Genomic DNA, 23,936 nt, shown 5'->3' with positions numbered 1-23,936 from the left:
AGGACTTTGAAACAAGTTCATTGCATGTATTGAAAACATTTATATCCTAAAGAGAGAAACATGCAAAGAGAGAGTTTGAATGAAAATGTGTTTGCCTCATAGCAATAGGTCAGCAATAGGTGTGGTTGAGTCCGCAGACGGATAGTGATCATGTGGATTAAACTGCATTTAGCCACACTTGTCTCATGGGATTTTCCTTGGCTACATGCAAGCAGACACTGAGCCAAAGCCCAGCTCAGTATTTTGACAGCAGAGCCAGAAAAAACAAAAGTGTTTTGCTTTTCCGTTGAAAAAAGTGAGAGAGAAAGAAATGAAGATGTAGTGGAGAGAAACGGTAGTCCCTCAGCCACTGCCTTACTCAATCCATATGCGAGGCTTAGAGGCAGGAAATACCCACAATTCAGTGTAATCAGGGTAGAGGCCGCCTACCCCATTGGAACAGACCTGGTGGAACTGATTGGGCACCATTAGGGCCAGCAAGAGCTAAATATGCAGCACACTCAAAATGTTACATTTTCATACAGCCTGAGATGCAATCAAAGTAATGGAAGAGAACAAGTTGTATCTCCCATGAAAATATAAGTAGAAATGGATTTGCAAAGGTTTTTGCTTTATGATTTTTAGGTTCACCTCTAATCTAACAGCTTTAGTCTGCTGCCAGTTTTATGTGGACCCTTTTGGCCCACACTTGCCTTAGTTTAGACTGACACATTTTCAAGTTGCAAATGTTTGATCACTGAAAGAGCACATTACATAAAAATCTCCCAGATCCTCGCTGCTGTGTATTCTCAGTTCACCATGAATCACAAAAGAACATTTTTATTTTGCTCAGTTGCATTGCTAATTCACAAACTAACTCTTTTCTGTGGTACCAACATTTGACCACAAGTAAGACTTCAACAGAGCAAATAACAATGTGCTTCCCTAAGAGGGCAACAGTTGTTTGACAGGCTGGTGGGTTTGTTTCATGATGAGGGAGAACTGCTGGCATGTAAAACCATAATAACACTTCCCCCAAACTAGCGTGCTATAGCTGTAGCCCTGTGTCAGAACCAGAGAGGGGTTTCCCAGTTATACAAACAGAGGCTAGTTGGCTTGTTGTCTGTAGCTTGACGTTTATGGAATTTGAGTCTGCATGTTTACTGATAGCTGGTTTTGGTTTGTCCCTTTTGAAAAATAATTGGGGAGGCTGAAGGAAACAAGGAGAGCGACAGCTGATGTGGTTTGGTCAAAAAGGATGAACATCTGCCTTTGATTTAATGTGTGGCCCAATAAAGACCCATGGCACTGGTACAATATCTGTCTTTCTCTCTGTCTATCTGTTTATCTGTCTGTCTCTCAAACTATTTCTCACTTTTCCTCCCACACACGATTCAAATGTCCCACATATATTTGACTTTTAATAACTCAAGAGCTTCATCACCACTACCCGTCCAAGCACTTCGTGATAACTTCCTTCTTTTCTGTAGTTATTTGTGAGCCTCCAACGCCACACACAGTCAAAAACACAGTCGAAACACGGGCCTACACATTTTGAGTAGGAGAGAGACGCTGGAGTAGTTAAATCCTTGATTTGTACCTCTCGAAAACTCTCACAAGTCCCCTGTGCCCCTCCACCCCCGCTCTGCACCTCCCACACAATTCCCAGGTCAACAGAGCTCTCAATATGAGGCGCGTCTGGTCTACTGTGACGGCATATGGTTATCCACTCAAGGTGTCCAGAGACACTCGTTCTTCATACAATTCCAATAAACAATAGAGTAAGGGGCTTATTCAATCAAAGTGGGTGCTACGTTGAAAAAGTGAAGAACCTGTCTGCCTAAGAAAAATAAAAAAAACAACTAGTTTTTTATTCATAACTTGGCATTTAAAAAGGCATATGTCCTCCAAAATTCATATTTCCTAAATACTTAAATATACTGATACAGTAAATTGGAGTTAACAGTTTCACTCTCTTTCTCTCTGTCTCGCTCACATTTTTTTCTCTTTCGCTGCAATCAAAGTATCCCCTTTTCAGCAGTTAAATGTCTGGCAAAAAAGGAGCTACACTGTGTGCGAGCGAAGAGTAAACACACTAAATTAGACACTGATTACATCATATTTTGAATCGGGGGCTAGAATGGCATCACATGGACTTTTATGAGCATTGTCAGTTACCTTTTAAATAACACACTCGCCATGGAGATGATGTTTACCTTAAGAAAATAAGTGTACGTTTTGCCTGTTAGAGGCACAATGCCTTAAGTGCTCCGCGGCTCTGGGCAGATGTTTACATATAGTATACATATAGTGAATATAAGAATGATGTAAACCCAGAAATAAAGCTGTACACCAAACCTCTGTAGTCTATTACCACCTCTATCACTTGGCCGCTTTATTTATAATGCTGAAGATAAAACTTATTTCCCAGATGCAAGTGAAGCTAATTTTATTAAATCATACTGTGTGCTCTCCAGCTGATTTGACTTGCATATTGTGTGACTGGAAGATAGACAGATGTTTCCCGGAGTTTGTGTATTATAGTTGCGTGGCGACACTGTGGCAGGCATGATGGAGACGTGTGCTCGGATTGATAGCATCTCTGAAAGGCAGCTCCCCTGGGTTAATGGGGGAGTTTATCCTATTAGAGCCCCTCCTCTGCTCCACTCCTCCTCTTTCTACAGGAGAGCACCCATCATTCCTCTGTCTTTCCTGCAAGTGGTATAAAGGCTAATGGCCTCTGCTGCACACAGCACAGCCCTCTCCTTCCTTTCTGAACCAGTCTCCTGTCTGACTGGCTTTTTCTGTTTCTCTCTTACCTTCTCTTACCTTCTCATTCCACTCTACCTATGCCTCCTTACCACGTCACTCGTTGCAGATTTCCCAGGATCGATAGTTCTCGACAGGTGCCCTTACATTTCCCTGTCAACATGTTGGGCCATAAATCTCCCCTGTGCTTCTCCAGCAGGAAGGATGCCTCAGCTAGAAAACATCTCAAGCAAGCTCAGGTCAGGCAGAAAGGTGAGGACAGCTTAACGGACTGTCCCCAATAATACCCTCTTCTATTGCTTCTACAAAAGGGTTTTGGTTTTTTTTAGTCTTGAGTCAAAGGATGGGTGGGGGAATAAATTAGGAAGGCACATTAAGCTGTCACACAGGACTTTGAGCAACACAGACTGACATTTAACATGTGATTGTGCTTTTCAGAAACCACACTGAGGAACTGGACCACATTGAAGCCATATTCATAAATAAAAAGCATTAAGGCAAACAATAGTGGACTTTTAAGACTGTTTTATAAATGAAAATATATGTTTTCTTTCTTTTAAGGAGTTATGACTTATTTATTTTGGGGAATATTACATAAAAAAGCATGACAATTGTTGACTTTATTGTGATTTTTGTCATTGCTTAGTTATATATTGTTCAAATATCTTTGCTCACATCAACCACAGCCACTGGAGAGACTGCAACACAGGAAACAACAAAACCACTCTTTTTTTCCCCCTTTTTTGGAAAATCACCACTGTTATATTCCTAGAGACACACATTCAAGAAATGGCATCCTGTTGTTTAAAGCCTGGCCCTGCTGTTGTGTAAATCATACACTGACTCCAACTTTTCCTCCCTTACAGATCTGACCATCATATAAAGCATTCTTATTGCACATATGTTTGATAGTGAAAGTCAGAGGAAGGAATCTTTGAAGATTTCAGGAGTGTGCATCTGGGCTCCTCTCAGACTCCTGACTCCCTCCACCAGAGCTGCTAGTTATTTCCCTATGGCTTCTGGAGGCAGCAAAAGACATTGACCTAGGCCTCAGTAATGGCCCCTTGGTGGCCATCCTGTCTTGCAATGTCCATCTTCAGCATAGCTGAGTACTGAGGCGCATGACATTTTAAGCTTTAACTTGTGCAACTCAACCATATCAGCAAGGGTGCAATTTTAAGATGTTACAATAAAGGAAGTCGGGGAAAAACTATAAAAAAAAAAGTTGGAAGGATTAAAACAATCTTGTAGATCACAGTGTTTGTCAACTGGGGCCTGCATGAGGCTCCGTTGTAGTTTGGTCCAACAGTGCTTACAAATTGTTCTCTGGAATCTTTAGGACATCAAAGGTGGTATGGGGAAGGTGACTCACCCTCTGTGGGAAAGGCTGATATATGTCGCGATGGGGGGAGACAGTATGAGGCTCATTTAAGGGCTCATGTAGAAACCTCTTGGACGAACTCTCACTGCCCTTGTGACCCAGGTTTTTGAAATATTGCTGTATGTTACTTTTTTCTACAGAAGATGCTTCTGAGCTGTCGTCAGAACAAAGACAGGCAGTGGTGAAGAACTCTGATAAAAAAACTAAAAAAATTAGCCAAGGATCATGTTCATCATTCAGTCTTCCACTGTTTTAACCACATGTTTAAAAAGTTAGTGTTTTCAATGGGGCATGCACTGCTTTTGGGTCTCAAATCAACTTCTCTGCTCTGTTGTTTCTTTAGGAGATGAATGGTGGCAGAGCGGAGCCAAAAACACACAAATAGTTCAAAGAGTGTCGAGTTTGATGGGGTTTTTTGCGCCAATAATTTATGATTTAGAGACAAAGGTGTTTCCAGGAGAGGCCAATGTTTTTCCTTCCAGACTATAATTATGCTGATTTACACCAGTGGCTACAGAAATACTTAATTCCACCTCCTCCATTCAGCACTAAACTTTGTCATTTACTGCAGCACAGGCAGACCTTTATATCTCTGTATTATGATAAAGAATACGCAGATAAGTGGAGATTCGTACCACACAATGGCTTTTCTATTGCAAGTGTAGGTAATCGTCTTGTGGAGGGAGGCACTGTGTTTTGGCAAATTGCACCAGATTCATCTGGCTATAGGCATCCCCTTTCCTGCTTTCTCCTCAGGTTTCATCCGCCCCATCACAGTGCGGGGCCTTATCGTGCTGCCCACTCTCAATAGGCAGGGCCGACACTAAGATTTCAGATGCTGGCCAACCTCTATGAGGGAACAGGTGTCCCCTCTGTCTGCCTGTGGTTGAGGTCCTGCAGTGGAAGCATGGGAAAGGGCAGCAACCGCAGAGGTTCTACCCCAGCGGACAGGTAACAGTGTGCCTTTCAGCTCAGCCTGAATTCAGCTAAATTGGCATCCTTTTAGGAACCACGGGAAGCAGTTGGAAGTAGAAAATAAAGAACGGAAATTTGCCCAACAATTCCCAGTTGTCTTGAGCAATATGGTGTTCTCACAATGGGAAAGGAGAGAAACTATTTTGATGTGTAAATGAGATAAGAAAAGGAGACGTTGGCCGGGCCGGCTTTACTTTAAAGCATGCTTTATAGAACAGACCCGACTATACTTATCATGCATTCAGTACAAAACCCACACACAATTCAATACAAATACATTTTAAATTTGTTTGTGTGAATTGTACTATAGATTACAGATAGAAACATTTTCACTGAAGACAGGTTAAGAATGAACATTTCAACATTGAGTGTCATTTCCTGAGGACAAACTTTAAAAAAAAAAAAAAAAAAAAAAACCCAATGTCTAACATGAAACAAGAAAGATTTTGGTCCCATTGGGGAGCAGGCCACTTTGGAGAGAGATTAAAAGAGCAGCAGTGTCAGCCCTGGAGCATCCAACCCTTCAGTGAGACCTGTGATTAATGGTGCAGGTGTGGAGGAGAGCACCAGGGCAGGTAAATATCTCTGAGGCTAACACCTTAAGTCCTCATTAGGTACAAATTTGTATGAACTTTGACAGATCGGATCATTATATTCTTACTTTCAAATCCCAATCTGAAGTCTAAACCTTCAACTGTGGAGGGTTTAGGTCCTGGTAAACACTCATTATTGCCAAAGTATTTAGCGGTGAGTAATATTTTTAGTGCCTCATCATTTATGAACTCTCACTGACGACACATTCTGTGATCCACTCCATTCATAAATGTAGCCTAACATAAACAGCTAAATCATCAAAGTCAACCATAGCCTCAGGGAAGCTGCAGATGTCATCCATGACCTCTCAGATTCTGCAGAGTGATAATATATCGATGGCAATGCCATTAAAAACAGTTTCAAGCTCCTCCTGGATTCATTTGCGCTGACCCAGAATGCAGTATTTTCTTAACACAAGCAGCAGGCTGCTTTGATGTTATCTCCCTATCCAAACAGTGGAGGGCCGGCTGCCCCTGCCCCGCCTGTGGCCACGGAGGACGGCGTCGATTAATCACAGTGTTGCCTGCGAGAGGGCGCTCATAAATCGCCTCGCCGCTCCTTAAACAGGAGAGTCCCAGGGCGCAACGCCGTCATTTATCAACACTCTCCCCTCCGGATGAGGAGTAAATAAAACTCTGAATATGTAACGGAGGGGGGAAAGAGGAGGGGGGTGTCCTGGGATGTTGAGCATATCCAATGGTGTAATGGTAAATAAAGAAGTGCCTAAACTATGACCTCCACACAGAAATCAATTTATTTTTCTTAATTCATCATTTATTTTCCACTTTCTTAACTTCCCAAATCAAGGGAACAGAAAAACAAAAATCTGCAGATGCTTTAATGACTTTGCTGAAGCCTATTTGAAGGTATTTTCCACTGCAGCCTTTTCTGTAAGTCATGACTAATACCAGCTTTGCTGGAATAGGAATGGCATCTTTTTAAAACCGACAATACTGCTGGCTTCTCAACAATCACATGTGATTCAATCTGTGTGGCAGAGAGATAAATGGGTGTTATAGCTGCATAATGTTTCCCTCAAGTGGAGATTAAGAAAAATGCATTAGCTTGATCCTGAGCATTTGTCCCCAGTGTTGCCCCAGTGTCAAGTGTTTTGTTTAGCTTCTAATCATATGCAAGAGATTACATACAATATATTTGGACCTAAGCAATCACATAGCTCAACTGACAGGTTTTATCTTTTTATCCTTTTTATTTTATGCCGTCAAAATTGAAAGTACCATATATTTATATGTAGCATCAATGGTACAATAGTATAAGAAATGAAAAGAGGAAAGACTTCAACTTTGAGTATGGAAGAGCTTCTCTGCTAAATCCTTTTCATCTTACCACCTCCTTCCTGCACCCAATCAGTCTTCATCTCCTCTGTCCCCTCTGATGAGTGCCTGTCAGCCAGAAAGGTGTCAAATTCTGCTCAAAACCAGGGGAAACACTGGATGCCAAAAAGTGATGTGTTTTAAAGTTTTGTCTCAGTGGTTTAGACCAAATAAGGTTATAGACAGATGTACAGTATGTATACTTACAAATGCAAACACACAAGCACAAATAAACATAGGTGAGACTGCTAAGAGCTTTTTTAGTTATGTTGTCTGAGGTGATACCAATGAACTTTTAAATTTTACCCATTGTCTTGTGTGGATTATTTTTATATGCCTGTTTCACTGGATGAATGAAATTCCTGTTACTATACACTGGTAATACACAATTTAGTGAGTAAATTCACATGTACTGCAATAATTCTATACCATAAATAATGGTTAACATGTTCACGTATGTGTCCTTAAACAGAACATCACACTTACACTCTTACAATGCAGATAATGAGGCATGAACACAAGTTTATACATTTTTTCCCAGGATTCCTCCTCAGGACTGTTGGGGGTGTAAACTTTGCTCCTTGTGTCCGGCAACACTGGAGTCCTGTGAGAGTCTGGGAGAAGCAGCAGCAGAAAGCACTATCTCCATCATCGGTGCTCGCTGGGCCTGTCCTCACACTGGCAACCCCACAAAGCCTGCCCGGAGACAGATGACAGCGTCACAAAGACAACACAGGTGGCTGGCTGCAGACCACCTGGAGCAGAAAAGCCCGGCCACACTAAGACCTCTGGGAGACACCACAGGAGAGGACAGTTTGGAAATAGGAGGGAGGAATTATGAATGGGATGAAGGGGGTAGACAGAGTGAAGAGTACGATGTGGAAAAACACAAACAAAGGGGGTTTAGCAAGAATTTCTCAAGAAGCAAAACAAGAACCAGGAAGTTGAGACAATTTTTGCATTTAGTAAAGATAGACGAGAAGATTGATACTGCTGTTATATTTGTCTGATGAAAATATAGAAAAATAAAAGCATGAGACAGTTGACTTATCTTATTTTAGCGTAGCACATACTGGAAGCAGTGGGAAACAGCTTGCTGGCCTCTGTCTGAAGGTAACAAGGTCCTACCCGCCATCAACTTTGAAGTAATTCTTACAAAAAAAATTAAGCTGAAAAATGCAAATTGTTAATTTTAGGAAGGGTCAATGCTGGTTGTCAAGGAACCTCACAGTGACAAAAAGACCTACTTTTGGGCAGAGCCCTGCTACCTGTTAAGTCCATATAATAAGTCAACAGGTTGTTGTTACTGTTCCTTCATTTTTAACTGCCAGATATGAGTGGTGTCCTTTTCATCTACTCATGCAAAGCAACCAAATCAGCGTATTTTTCAAAATGTTGAACTATTATTTTAACAGATAAGTCATCTCTGAACTTTGGCATGCATTGTTAAAATTGTTGTGAGTTCTTATTATTATAAATTACTATTTCTTTTCTTTAAAAAAAAAAAGCTTTTTTTAGAAAGTAAATGTAGAAATCCATATCTTACTATAAAAATATAAGTAATGTCAGGATAAACACTAGTAAAATACCCCCTATTCCCCCAAATGACATGTACCTCCATGGTATTATTTATGGTGATAGATAAGCTCATCAAAGCTAACCCTATATCTATCACCAGCATCAGTGAAGGACTGGTCTCAAATGTCACAATACGTACATCAAATTTGACCTCTTTCTCCTATTTCCTTTAACAATACCATTTAATAACGATATGGTCCGTCACGCTCCATTGCAACAATTACATGCTCTCCTTTCAAGACGTTTTCCCCTGACCAAGATGAATCTCTCTTCAGGACTCACATTCATGCCCACCTTTGAACTGAGAGAGATGCTTTAGTGCCGTGACCTCAATCAATTCCCCTTATAGAGCGAAGTGAACTTTTATCCAGACAGCACAATCCCTGGATCAAATTCTTCACCATGATGGAGAATTTCTGGAGCCAGCAAAGTCTTAAAAGCAAAAATGAACTTCCAATGAGGTTGAGTGGACTTCATAGCCTTCTTAGACCTTAGATCAAGTTTTCTTGTGTTGGACTCTGCCTGACATGACCAGTAGTTAGTGTTTATAGAGAAGGGAGAAAGTTTAAGGTGGAGAGAGAATAAAAATAAGTCTGGCAGAGCATAGAGCAGGAGCTGATTAGAAAGACAGGAGAGTCCCATATTCCCAGCGCTGGGTGAGTTTCAGTTTTTGACCTCCTGCTATTGTGAGAGTTTTACAGGGCAGTTATAGCAGATATGACCTTACCTGCTGCTGGAAGAGCAGTGTTGGACCATCATCAAGGCAGATTGATAATCCTCCGTTCTGTCATTGTGTTGAAAGCCACCCACAGGAGATTTCCTCGAAATAAACGCAAAGTCAAGGGTCTGTTATTTCTCTATAAGCTACGTTAGCTTTGGGAAATAATTATCCCACTTTCAGTTCCCCCCTCAATTTCTTAGCAGCTTCATTCTTTCATCTTCTCCAGTATCTTCATCTCTTTCTGTCCTTGTTGTCATCACTATGTTTTCTTTGTCAGCATCACTTCTCCATTTCATACATCACATTTTTCAGCCTCTTTATCCTAGTATTTTTCCCCTTTTGTGCCCCCATCTCACCTCATCAGTACTGCTCCCCTATGTGCACCACAGCCTCTTGTTCATCGGCACGTCTTCCATCTGAGTCCAGGCCTACTTGATAGGAGTCCTTTACCTCCAGCGCAAGGCCTGCCTGTCTGAAAGCCTCCTCACCAGCTGTCATGAAAACCAAACAGACTCTCTTAATTGGTGTTCCAGACTCAAGGAAACTGGACTAAAATATTTGCATAATTTCACATAGGACTGAGGAAATTGTTAAAACATGTGAGCCGAGGCCCTGGCTGCTGTAACCCTACCTGCCGGCCGAGTGGCTCTTGGGTGCCACCCAGCGCCAACAGTGCCAGGAGGGAGTAGAAAGAGGCGGCAGGGGTGACGAGAAAGAGAGACGAGAAGTGAAAAGGTCATTCTGGCTGATCCTATCAGAGTGTCTCACCTTTTCACACTGCTCAGAGCCAAAGAGGACCTGACACAGGCAGAGCCAAGACTACAGTATCAAATGAACTCAACACTCTGCAAACAACCTTTTTTTTTTTGGTTTGAAATTTCTCCTGTTGCTTTTGCAGATATACTGTATGCATACGTGCTTATGTTATAAATCTCATACAGAAATGCTGTTTTTCAGTAAACACAGCATGGAGTAAACCACAGTATTGTGTTGCTGGTGTTTTAGTTTATTGGCTTATTGTATCTCTGTGTAGGCTCACATCAGAGTAGAATAGATTTGACTTGAGTTTTGACAAATGATGAGGGAAAGTACAAAAAAATAATTTTACCTGCTTCATAAAGTTTTTTGGTTTAGTGTTTTAGGGTATTTATGTTGCTTTTTTCTTGTAAAATACTGGGTAGGTTTACTTTTTAAAAATTATTAAATTAAACAATCTGAGAAAGTAAAAAAACACACTCTTTGCTTCCTTCAACTTCTCACAGCTCATAAAAATATGTAGCTTTTGATAAGGGGTTTTGAGTTGATTTTCTATTGTTTTAAAGGGTCAAAAGTCAAATAGGTTAGAAACAACTGGTTTATGTTATTACTTAAGTCAGTGCAGAGCATTGCAGATTAATGAAATAGTGTACATCCTTAGCCTATTTAAAGATAAATACTGACATATTTAATGGTGCCCTTAAATCCTGAAATTTCCCCCCAATGATTGGGTTGATGTTTTAAAAATCTAAACAATTCATGGTTGAGTTTTGGGAGGACATTTATCGATTTGGGAATGTGGCTGTGGGTAGGGAAAGTACTTTGAGCAGTTATCAGATTAGGGTAGACTAGACTAGAAACACACACAAAAAAGCAAAACACAATAGAATACAAAAGAAGAAATGATAAAACATCTGAAATTAACACTGATGCATACATTTTGGGAATGCCCTTTATTTCAGACTTATTGATGGACATTTTCAAGTTATAATTTTAATTTGAATCCGAGACTGAAGTATATAAGAATAATATTAACACTTCAGATATGATCCAGAGGCAAAGGCTGGACCAGAGGAACCATCTTTTCATGAATTGGTTATTCTGATAGAGAGGTTTCCCTCATTTTAGGGAACAATTCTGTACAGATTGTACTGAAGGTAAATGGAAAGACAATTATATAATCTATGCAGATTTTTGTCAGTGTAAAATGTAAAAGTTGTACATTTGTTCGTTTGTATGTATATGTTCATGCATATATTTGCACCTGTGTGTGTGTATATGTAATTTGGAACATTATGCATGCAGGGATACTGCCTATGTGCATGCAGATGAATGTATACCTATATTGTGTGGACATAGCTTTTCTTGTTTTTGTTGTGCTTTGATATCCTTTACCTATATTTTGGTTTTCATTGTTTTCTCAATTATTGCATATTTCTTTCATTAACATTTATACAGCAAAATTAAATATATATATATATATATATATATATATATATATATATATATAAAAAATATAAATAAAAAATTATATAAAATATATAAAAAATTTAATGCAAAAAAGAAAAGTTTCTAAGTGATCTTTTGTGTGTAAATATATCGAGATGTGTTCATTTGACATTGAATAGAACTGCTCCAAACTGTAAGGTATTAGTGCATATTAGTGTTAGTGCATATGCAGCAGAGCTCCAGCCCCTGTCCTCACACATAGTGAAGAAGAGTGGTGGGCTTCTCAGTCACAGCTGAGGCAGGGCAGGGTAATTAAACTGGCCTGGGCCATGTGGAAAAGGCATAGAGCTTTAAATGCTCTCACTGGAGATAACATGAGCACCATGCAGATGGATCACATGGGAGCCCCCCGTTTACTGGGGATGCCAGCTGCACTGAGACACTGCGGCGAGCTTTGTCACCTTGTAAACGAAAGAGGAGAGGGAGAAGTGCGGGGAAGTCAATGAGTGGCTACAGTGCGTCTTTTTGTTGCACACCAGAGGCAGAGGAAGCAGAGAGGGGACAGGGTCTGAAATTGCACGGTACTTAATAAAAACGTGGAGGAGGCAAGTATGAGACGCATGAAGTAGCTCAAACAAGCATCAGGTGTCTCTGGGATTTCAAAGGAAATTTCATGCTACAAAACTGTATTTTATGGTTCTCAGCTAAGAGAGATTGTGAAATTCTAGCCTATGATTGTTGACATTAGATATTATTTAGTTATCTTTGTTTGCAATATAGATGCAAATGAGCCATCACCACTCCTGCACTTCAGTGAAAGGCCTAATTAGAAATTCACCGAAGCTATCAGTAATATTATTTTAAAAAACACATCTTTGTATTACTGAGGAGTGATTAGATCTAATCCAGTGGAGATGAAGTGAGTAAACAGATCATTAAACATTCGCTCTTTATGAATACAACATAATTATTAAATGATTACGGTGATTATACACCCACCAGGGTTTGTGCCGTGTCTTCATTACCATGCAGATTAATCAACACCACAGGCTCAGGAAGCAGGCTGGAGGAATATTAACAGTGCAGGAAGGAAGCATAATGAGGTCACTTTTACCACTGTAATAAAAAAACACAATATTGACACATTGACATTGACATTTACATTTGTATATTGAGAAGCAAAAAAAAAAGCCTCAGAGTGCATGTCAGTATACACTATTTTAGAGAAAATGGACTGCTTATTCTCAGATTCTTTGAGCAGTTTGGATGCATTAACTTCAAATAGTTTTCCAAATAAAACCTTGAAATCTGTTTCTCCCTCCGTCTTGGACAGTATAAACCATTACTGATGTTTGAATGCATATGAGCATTATGTAAGTACGATAAATGTGAGAGATTGCTTTTTGTATTTATATCGAGCTGCATCAAGTTTTCCATTTTTTTGACACTGATCAGAAAGTTAGAATATGAGAAAAGTTTGTGTGTTCTTATTTGCATGTCTCAGTCTTCTTCCACTGCATCACGATGTCTAAATGAGTTGTGTCTCCATTATACTGCACAAATTAATCAGTGTCACAGGCCCAGACAGTGGGAAAAAGATGATGGATGAAAAATGTCTGCATGGCAACCATGTGACACATAAAGAGTAAGAGAGTGTGTCTGTGTATCTGTGATGTAGTGATAGCGGAGGAGAGAGACAGGATGCATAGATAGAGGAAGAGACAGTGAGAGAAACACAGTGCGTGTGTCTTTTCAAGTGTGTGTTTGTAGGTCTTTCTATGATGACAGAACAAACGACCTCCTCTGTCATGCATGGCCTTGGGAAACCTCCATGGATTTAGGGCTCCATCAGCCCGGGGGGCTCTCTGGCTGTCCTTGGAGCTGCCTGTTTGTCTCTTTCCACACCGCCGACTAGCCAAACAGCAGGGTCCTCCGCCTCTCCCACGGGTCAGGTCCTTCTCAACCCCCGGTAAGCTTTGATCTGATGGACAGAAGAAGGGGGTCTGAGAGGGCTTTGGGAACTTTAAGCTTTGTGTGTGTGTGTGTGTGTGTGTGTGTGTGTGTGTGTGTGTGTGTGTGTGTGTGTGTGTGTGTGTGCGTGTGCGTGTGTGTGTGTGTGTGTGTGATGGGGTAGCAGACATAAAGGCAGGGGGATGGTCAGGGTCAGGTGGGGTCAAAGGCTGGTGTCCATCTCCCCTGTCCTTCTGTTTGTTGGCCACACACTCATACACACACACCACACATGCACACACACACACACACACACACACACACACACACACACACACACACACACGCACACACACACACACATGCACAGATATAATAAAGACATTGAGAATTTGAAGCTGCTATAATCGTTATTTTTAAAATAGCAATGTATCAAATGACTATGTGTAAGTGTAAAAGGTATCACTCGTAGTGAGGAGCCCGCAGAGAATTATCACCTGACTGCAGTTTCCATTAGCTCCACAATACTTTATAGCGTCTTTCAACTCATTGTTTTTGGTTTTCTGGCCCTCTACTATTTTGGTTCACTCTCAACGCTTAGGTGTTACTAAAAATATATCTAAAAGGAGAGTGAATATTAGAAACACGACTCTAAAAAAATTTCTTATTTTGCTTAAATTGTAAATAATAAAATTGTATGCTCCTTTTAGAATTGTATCTTTAAATATGATATGCCAATGTAGTCTTCTTCTACCCAAAAGTGGGAAAAACTAGTTAAACAGTTATTGCAATTTTAATCCACTAAAAATTATTGTATTTTGTGACATCATGCCTTAATTCATTATCTGAGTAAACTTGGGATGAGCAAATGAACTAAAATGGACCAATCATAATAAATTATTATTTTTTTGCTGATTGTGCCACTAATATGTCAAATTTAAAAAGTAATATGAAGAAACACATAAGGGAAAAGACAGAGCGAGTGAGCTTTGTATCTCTTTGTGATGAATTTATTCTGATCGCTCACCTGTTGGAGTGGGTGTATGTCTATGTGATCGCTGGGTATACATGCAGATCCCCACATGTGTCCCTCATCTCCACGCTTTTTCCCCATGGACGGCCTCTCTGACCACCACAAAGCCATCAGCCCTCCACTCACTCCAACCCAGGACAGCCCCCCTTTTGAAGGCTGAGTAATTAACGTGCCATCTGATACACCATCCGGCCATAGAGGCTCTCCAGGGGACCTCACATGCACGCGCAGACAAATACATCTATGAACTCACACGCACATGCCTGCATGCACACACAAATGCGTGAACACTTGCACGCTTACACACACAGGTGATCCATCAAACATTGTTAACTGGGCTGGTGTCGCTGTCATGAGTCTTAGTGTATGATGGTGACCCTGAGGTTAGCCCAAAGAGACCATCATGGGCCATACTGACAGTTCCCATTTTGACAATTTGAAATTGGATGAATGATAAAACTGATGTGGGTGCGTATTTTGATTTAGATAAACTTGAAAATAAGCAAATTAGTTAACAATTAGCTTAACAACTCAAGCAACCAAATAAACTGGGACATGTAATTTAGTTTACAATATTAATATAGCCTTTACCTTAAGCCTGCACACAAAGACACCGAAATGCATCATTGCATCTTTCTCTGAATGAGTAGAAATTTAAAAAACTAGTAAATAGAAACCCTTCAGAACTGAGCTATCCCTTAGAGGGTTTTAGGTCGGCTGTGACATTTCTTTTTTCTGTTTTTCCTTACTAAGGACCTCTGACCTATTTGAGAAATATTTGATGATAAAATCCTCTAAATGGATTCAGTGGTAATTTGAATTGTGGAATATGTGGATGCTGTGTATGAGACGTTTGTGTGTGTGAGGTTTCCTGACAATCCAACATTTGAGTAGTGTTGTTAAGTTATTTATGCTGCTGTGTAAATTAGACAGGAGGGTTCACCTGAAGTTACAAAACTCCTTAACTCAGCACAGACATTTAACAGCATTAGTCTTTGTAAAGCAACTAATTAAAAATGAATACCAACAGAAATTTGGTATTCATTTTTCAACATTTAAAGGCCTGCATTGTCTTTAGTTGCACCTGTGTAAACGACACAGTCATCACAGGCAATAAACAAGAAACGAAACCATATCTTAATACATTTCTCCCTTTCACTAAGACTTTTAAGGACATCACGTTCGACATGATAACCATGAAATCACTTTGATTTCTGATGTGGTCAGGAAAAGTTCAAGCCTCTTAGAAAAAAGGTTGGATTTGGGGTTCACTTGCTTGGATATGGCTGTCGGAGACGCTTGACAGAATATTTTTTCCACAAGGTTAAAGGTGATATGGGGCTGTCATAATAAGACTGATGCCTAGAAAAGATAGATTTCCTGACATTTATTTGGGCTTGTCCAACAATTGTTACTTTATTTGAATGAAATGAAAAAATAGAGCATACAAAGAGGTTGTTTTAACACAGTAGCCTAAATTAAAGTAGATTTTATCACAAGTATTCCTCATCACTATGATAAAAAAGACAACATTAACACTTTGATTATCTGTAAGTATTGTCTGTGCTGTATGTCTTGTCCACTGTTGCGCTGCGTGTTGACAAGGAGAGCCTGTCTTTGTCTTAAAGATCACTTTTGATGTGGCCAACACTGCCATGGGCAATGTGTCAGAAAAGAAAGAGAAAAAAGCAAGAGAAGAAAAAAGAGGCCAAAAAAGTTCTAATCCATAGTTGCAGGTGTGTTACACTATTGTTGCCCCAGCAGAAGTTCACAACAGACTTGATGACAAAGGGCTGGGCCCCATGCAGCCTATTGTGGCCTGGAGAACAATATGGAGGCTGTGAATGGCTAATCCCTCTGGACCGCTGACAGGTTGGGCCTTTAAGCAACCTGGGGACTCATTTCTCCACTGGGCTGGGTCGCTGTCTGACAGGGATGGGAAAACCCAGGCTACTTACAGCGACTGAGCCTTCGCCCAGAGCAGAGACTGGGAGCCTTTGTGAAGGGAAAATATTATCTCCATTGTCAGGTTGTGGCCGTCTTTGTAATGTCAGAAGATGAACTGGGGGAGAATGTGCCACCGGAGGGGACTGGAACAACGATGGAACCAGCTCAGACTGTGTGAAAGCTGTTCAGCCAAGTTAAGAGTTTTAATCTAAAAACAAATTCCTCTGACCTCATTAGGCTTACACATAAATGCCCACAGAAATCTACTATTGAATAAAATGTTATGAGTTTATATCTCCATTGTTTTTATTAGCATTACAAGTTTGTAATTCCTTGATATCTCAAGTTTTCATACAATATTATGGAGGTGATTTTCTATTAAATCTACTTACCTAAACTATAATTTTGACATTTTCATTTTAACATTTTGAGAGCTAAACATTTCTTTGGACAGCACTGGTGCCTGTTCCTGAGTGAGTGACTGAATGTTTTTTCCACCTTTGTGTGTATGTGAAAATTCTGTGTTTACATATCATGGAGCACACCCAACATGTCTTAGAGACAATGGAGAAATATGCCATCTCCATGTACGTAAAACAAGCCCATTGAGACAGCCTGGTGGTGGAAATCTCTTTGTGAGAGAGACAGAAAGGCGAGGACAATATAATAGGCCAGGGGGCAACGCCCAGTCCTTGTAAACAGGGCTGGGATAGCTCCAAATGCCCTGAGAGCAAACACAAATATCTGTTTCTTCTTGGTTTCTCATTGGCAGCTTTCGGCTGGAACCAGGACACCACCCAAGTAGCTGTGCAACTGTCCCATCCAACAGCCAGCAGCACATAGCTGATATTCACCTCCTGCCCTGTCGCCTGTTTGGGAGACAATGGAGGACGAGAGAGGGCAGTGGGGCTTGTGTGGATGTTGTTTTGTCAACCCTCCCGTCCTTGCTCCTTCCTCACCCCTCCTCACCATATGTTTTTTTGGTTTTTTTTTTTCATCTTCCCTCTCTTCTTCTTCTGCTCTCTGTCTGTGTTTGGCTCGACCTTCCCTTTCAGAGTGTCCAGCTCATCCTGCCACAAAGAGCCCCCATTCTCTCCAGAGAGGAGGCTGCCAGTCCCGCACTGTAACCCAATCACCTATCTAACAGAAGAGTGTGTCATCCCTCCACTGAGTAACAGGAAGTCTCGCATATAAGACAGATCTCCTTCTCTTGGTCTCTGTCTCTCTTTCATTCACATTTACACGCCAGAGGGCACACACGTATGCAGTCTCTCATCAGAAAATCCCCAATATCATGGACAAAACAGTGTGACATTTGATTTAGTTTTTTATACTCAACTTGGGGGATTACATTCAAAACATGTTCAAATGTTCTTGTTTTGTTTATCTTAAAATTGACTCAATATTCTCACTGATATCAGAGTGGTAAATGTATGATGAATTATGTAATGGGAAAAAAAGCCTAAATGCTTACCCAGATGTAAAATAAAAACACACATAAATGATTCATTATCTTCCAAAGGAAAACTTTCTCCAGCTTTGGATGTGTTGCAAAACCCTTGAACTTTTGGTTCCTCAGTTCATGGATACATTCTTGGAGATGTTCCATGTAGGCAACATTGAGATGAACTACAGTAAGTGTGTGTGTGTGTGTGTGTGTGTGTGTGTGTGTGTGTGTGTGTGTGTGTGTGTGTGTGTGTGTGTGTGTGTGTGTGTGTGTGTGTGTGTGTGTGTGTGTGCGAGGATAGACACAGTTATCAACAACCATTCATGTAAATGTTGCACTACTATCCCATAACAGTAATCATAATTACAGCAGTTGTTGGAAAGGTAGTAACTCCACTGTTATCTTATATTTCTGTTTTAGGAAGACAGTTAGAGGTTAAAGGGTCAATTTTTCCATACCTGGACTGGAAAGAATGTATTTTCTAAACAAAGCCTGGACACAGGAGAGGAACTAATCTCCCCATTGGGAAGTGTATACATTAGGCAAACGTGATTGAAATAGTTTGGGATTTACATATCCCTTTTCTCATTAGTGGTATTGAGTGACTGGATATTGAATAACAAACATGGTGAAAGTGGGTTTGGAACTCAAAGCTTCCAGGCTGGATTCCTGCAGGCTGTAAGGCCTAAAGTCAGTGCTTTTGGGGCAGCTACAAAAGCAGCCTCACTGAACCCCTGATGTTGGCTTTGGACCTATAGTTCCTTCCTGTTCATGGAAATCCTTGTACAAATGAAAGATGTTTCAGTTGTACCAAAAAAAAAGAAAGAAAGAAAGTTGAATTGTACTGACCCTTGATGGCTGACGACGCAGTTTTGTATAAAAGCAATGTGTTCTGCCTGACTTACAATCATATCTAAGATAAAACATCAATAAGAGATGGAAAAGGGTTAACGACCGTTTTAAATATATATATTTATGTGAATAGCAATGAGCAATAGTGCAAAATCACTGTTTTTGAGGTCTCAACTGAATTGGTAAAAAAAAGAGGAAAACATGAAAGGAGAAATATCAAGGGATTTATACTTAAGGCTGTAGGCCAAATGCCAGTATTGCTGCAAGGAACAAGTATCTCTCTCTCTCTTGTGACTATGTCGACCATTGTGAAGATATGCTGACCTCTGCTGGACATAAAGAATTTAGGGTTTTTATAATTTCATACGGTACCTTTTAGTAGATTTTTGTGCTGCTTCATATTGTTGTAAACCTTTTTAGTTTCTTCTAACCTGCTCAGATTACTTTAGAAAAGAGCACTATCACTTCTCATATTAGGACTGTACACAATTAGGCAGAATTTCAGTCTGAATATTTGTCTGTAATTTTCTAAACTTACAAACAAATCTTTAATTTTCCTGTTTTAAACCTCACCACCTTTTTTATACTCTGTATTGTTAAAAAACTAAATCTACTTGGTGTTTTTTTACAGCAGACATTTTGACTTGTCATAGTTTGGGAACCACAGGTGTTAATAATCACCTTAACAATGACTCTGTGTGACAGGGAACCACCAAGACACTGATGAGGATGCAGCTTAATTGAATTCAGCCATCATTCATTTTCTCATTTACACCTGTTACATGTCAAAATATCTTCTGATGCCGCTGCCTTTAGTGTCTCATATTACTAATCATGCTGTCTTATATCTAAACAACAAGACTTACTTATTTTTCTTTAAAAAAACACTGATTCTTCCAATAGTGTGATATTATTAACTTGTATCCAATAAGGCTTTCCATGTGCCAGGAATTAGCAATTCCTGGCAGTATCTGCAATTTCTTTTCAATTCACTTTAAAGGATTATAATTATGAATTATTATAAAAATTCATTATAAAAATGATTCAATGAGCGGCTGTTTTTATATGTAGTAAACTGCAGTGGGTAGTGTTTTATACCATTAGTTTAACTCACTGCAGGTATTTATATTAGCAATTCCTGGCAGTATCTGCAATTTCTTTTCAATTCACTTTAAAGGATTATAATTATGAATTATTATAAAAATTCATTATAAAAATGATTCAATGAGCGGCTGTTTTTATATGTAGTAAACTGCAGTGGGTAGTGTTTTATACCATTAGTTTAACTCACTGCAGGTATTTATATAAAGTAAACATGTTTAATCCAATGACAGGGGATATAGAACATTTTAATAACTTTTCCCTTTTTTCCATACCACCTTTAGAAAATATGTTAAAATCAAAGGAGGGTTTTGAAAAGGTGTACGTCCTGATTTTTTCTTGCTCTTGCTCTGCTTATCTGGATTTGTAATGTAGGCTACCATGGTTTTACTCTTTTGTTCCTCACCACTAGATGCCACTCATGTAACATTACAAACTGCATGACCTGGAATGAAATTTGATTTCAGTAACCCATTTATATTTTAGCACCTGAATCTCTCTTTTTTGCCAGTGTAGCGATAAATTGCCAAGTTATTTAATCTATTAAATGCAAACTGATATCAATTCACTGCTGGTAAGCCAATTGTAACCATCAATTCCATTCACCAACCACTGCCATGTTTTGATTGATGGTACCTAATTTTCAGTGCAGTCAAGATGCACATTGTACACATTGGAAGCTGCTTTCCCTCGGTACAACATTTGAAGTGGATGGTGCGAGAACGGAGGCAGACTGAGTGTGAGAAGGCAGCTCATTAGCTGTCCGGGTCCAGCAGAGTGGCTTGTTTGTCCCAGGAGAGCCGTTCAGAGTTCTGGGAAACTCACCAACACGCCAACAGCTGCAACTCTACAGCAACCTGATGAAAACTCTTCCTGTCCTCTCTTCGTCTCTTTCTTCATCTAAAGAACTTTGTTAGTCTGTCCCAGCAGGCCTGGATCTTGATCCATCTGTAGTCACATCATTTCGGGGGTTTAACTAAATAAAATGACTCCTAGATCAAGAGATCACTGTCATCTATACTTTCTCTGTCGACTATGTGTGGATCTGCGCAATGTGTTTTTGTGCAAGTGTGATATGGAATTGTAGCAGTGTATGTGTGTGTAATGGGGGAAGCAGTTTGTGTCTGTAAGTAAGCTTCAATTTGTCAATTCTGATTTTTAGTTTGATTCAACACAAGACAGAAGGTAATCATTCTCTTTACAATTTATCTCAAATGAAAACACTTTAAAGCACAAACATACAGTATAACAAACACAATAAATAGATCAGTATACAGAATAATATGGTGCTGCTGCACATGTGAGCATGGTGATCCTGTGATATATTCAAAGTAACAAAAAAACATTTTGAGTGTATGTAGTGTATACAGTATGGGGTGATTTAGTGAGCAACACTCTGATTCTGATACATGTCAAACATATCTGCATAATAATGAACAGATTACTGCATACCACACATGGTGAACTTGCAAAGCCATACTGTGCATTAATTTATATGTCATATTAATACGCTGTCCAATGGTCAATAAAATGGCTACACATGTGGCGAAGTTGCAAACCCAAATCCAGATTTTTAAAACCAAATGAAGAGGTTACACTTGGTGTTAACATGCCACCATATTAATTTCAGCACACATGCACACAAAAAATATACTTTATTTGAAAACAAGCTGTAGATTCTGAGATTTCTCATGCCCCGTGAGGAAACAAAACTGCTCAAATCCTCAAAACACATTTTTAGATGCATGTCACTGTATAAAAGACTGAAGACTGAAGATAATGAACATTTGTAACCAGTCTGGCCTGACACTTCCATTTGCTATAAACTCTGCGTTGTGTTTGTGGATGATGAGGAATGTCTTGCCAGCTGGAAGGGATTTATTCTCTCACTTCACATGACCAACTTTCTACGTGTGCATCTCTTGCCTACAGCAGACTGAGGAGAATAGCATGAATCTACATGGAAGTAACATCATCAAAATGTCAAAGGTCACACAACCATAATACAATTAACAAATAAAAGCTCCCCAAATGAAATATATACAGAAACAAGTATAGGCCAACATGAAACACAACATCATGTGAACAGAAATGGAAAATGGATTATTGATGAAATATAAACATTACATTAATCGGTTACACATACTGTGAAAGATAGTGCCAACCCATAGTGCATGAAAGATGGTGACAGATTTGAGTTTCCAGGTGAGTACTGGAGAAGATGATTTCAGAGTCAATATTTCTTCATCTGAAGGTTCTTCTTCATTAGGAAGAACTAATGCTGGTGAATGAAGAGGGGCGTCCTAGGCTGTTGCTCCACAAAGTCTTACCGCTGCTGAGATGTCTGAGTCCTCTGATCGCCCTGTCATCATAAATGGCCAGGTCTGTTGAGGCAGAAGACAGAAAGTTTATCACTAAAGACACACAGCCAGCACATATCTCCAGAATCATCATAAATAGCAGAAAGTGTCTTGATGGAGAGATTTCCACCCTACACAGATCACATCAAAGGCAAGAAATACATTTAAAATTCTAAGTTTCAGGAATTGTATTGCTTTCTCTTTAGTTATGCTGATGCAATTTGTACAATTTACTTTACTTCAAAAGTAGTTTTATAATGTGAACATGCTTACTATGCTGAACAATAGAAGTTCCTGCAAAGTTTGAGGTCCATACCAGATTGACTGGGTGCGCAAAGCTGTTCTCGAATCGGTCATCCTGCAGAAGCTGTCTAAGGTGAGAGATGTAGCTAGAGGCAAGTCGGAGCGTGTCCAGTTTTGACAGCTTGGTGTCCGCTGGTACCCAGGGCAGGCTGGTTTTTAGTCTGGAGAAAGCTTTGCTCAGCACTCTCATCCGCGCCCTCTCCCTGGCGTTGGCTGCGTTTCTCTGCGACTGCCGTGTTTCCTTCTGGTGAGTCTTGGACAGTTTGCACTGCTCCTTGGTCCTCCTGTCCTCACAGTCATTGTCCAATTCCTCGTCCGAATAATGGGTGGGATTATAACAAGTAACTTGCCGCGCCGTCCTCTTCAAATGGTTGGCAGTCCTTCCCTGACATGTGTCGTAGTCCTCAGCATCGCTTGTTGCAGAGCCAGTAGACATGGCTGTTCCACCTGTGCCTTGGAGGCAGACAGGAGTGGTACTTTGGGGACAGCAGTGACTAAAAATCTAAATTCTCAGTTTGATAAGATTTTTGCAAAATACAAAAGGTTGGAAGTCAACAGGCTATCAGCACTTTTAAAACATTCCCATTTGGTAACCTTCAGCCTGAAGCCCTAAAATGTCACCACTTGACTATGCTACAATACCAGCAGCATGAGGTCAAGTCTGAAAATTGCAGTGCTCTCTAAAACTAAAACATGCCCCCTTGCTTTGCTGCCCCTCTAATTTAAGTGTCCTGGAGTTGGCATGTGTACAGTTTCTTCTGAACATTTCTCCTCCCCCTTTTTCTTCAAGCCACCATGACCTCAGTGAGACCACAACTCTATCTCCCTGCATAAGAGTGGCTCAAGTCGCTCATCTGCAACTTGATAATTATATTAAGCCTGTATATGAATGGCAAATTATTGGGAAATCTAGCGGGAGGTTCCCCATGTAATTAAATTATAAAAAATCACACTGAGACATGCCTGGGGATTGATTTTACAAAACACAAGGATAATCCTTCTAATGTGTTGTCTCAGAGAGACATACTTTCTTAATAATGACACAATGCAACATTTGGAATTGCACTCTGTATGTCTATGTAGTAAACACTTCCGAAGTTTGTCAGTTCCACAGATGTGTTGTGGTAATAGAAATGTCTTAAGGACCTTATCAAAAGTGCCTAATCCTTTGCTGGTTTCACAGAGGGATTGAATTTCTGCAGATGGAGCAGCCTTTCACACGCAGCCTGCGTGCACCAGCCCCAGCTGTTATCGGTTCCCATGACATCTGGAGCGTTGGCATGACAAGGGTGTGGCACAAGCGAGGAGGCACCATCGTTATTCCCATAGTATCACAAATGCTCTTTACTGCACATCTCACCATTTTCTTGTCTGCACTCCAAAGCTTTCTGAGAGCATCCATTTAGA

General features: G+C 40.1%; 1 protein-coding gene across 1 annotated transcript; it reads right to left on the bottom strand.

The window, feature by feature from the left end:
- Positions 1-22,169: 22,169 nt before the first annotated feature.
- On the bottom strand, positions 22,170-22,965 carry LOC134002513 (musculin). The gene is made up of 2 exons (XM_062441863.1): positions 22,543-22,965; positions 22,170-22,250 (listed from the first exon to the last, which is right to left on the bottom strand). Exons 1-2 carry the CDS (start codon positions 22,963-22,965, stop codon positions 22,170-22,172), a joined length of 504 nt encoding a protein of 167 aa, XP_062297847.1.
- Positions 22,966-23,936: the final 971 nt, after the last annotated feature.

This window comes from Scomber scombrus, chromosome 20 (assembly GCF_963691925.1).
Source record: "Scomber scombrus chromosome 20, fScoSco1.1, whole genome shotgun sequence".
Classification (NCBI taxonomy): Eukaryota; Metazoa; Chordata; class Actinopteri; order Scombriformes; family Scombridae; genus Scomber; species Scomber scombrus.
This window is presented reverse-complemented; position numbering and strand designations above follow the sequence as displayed.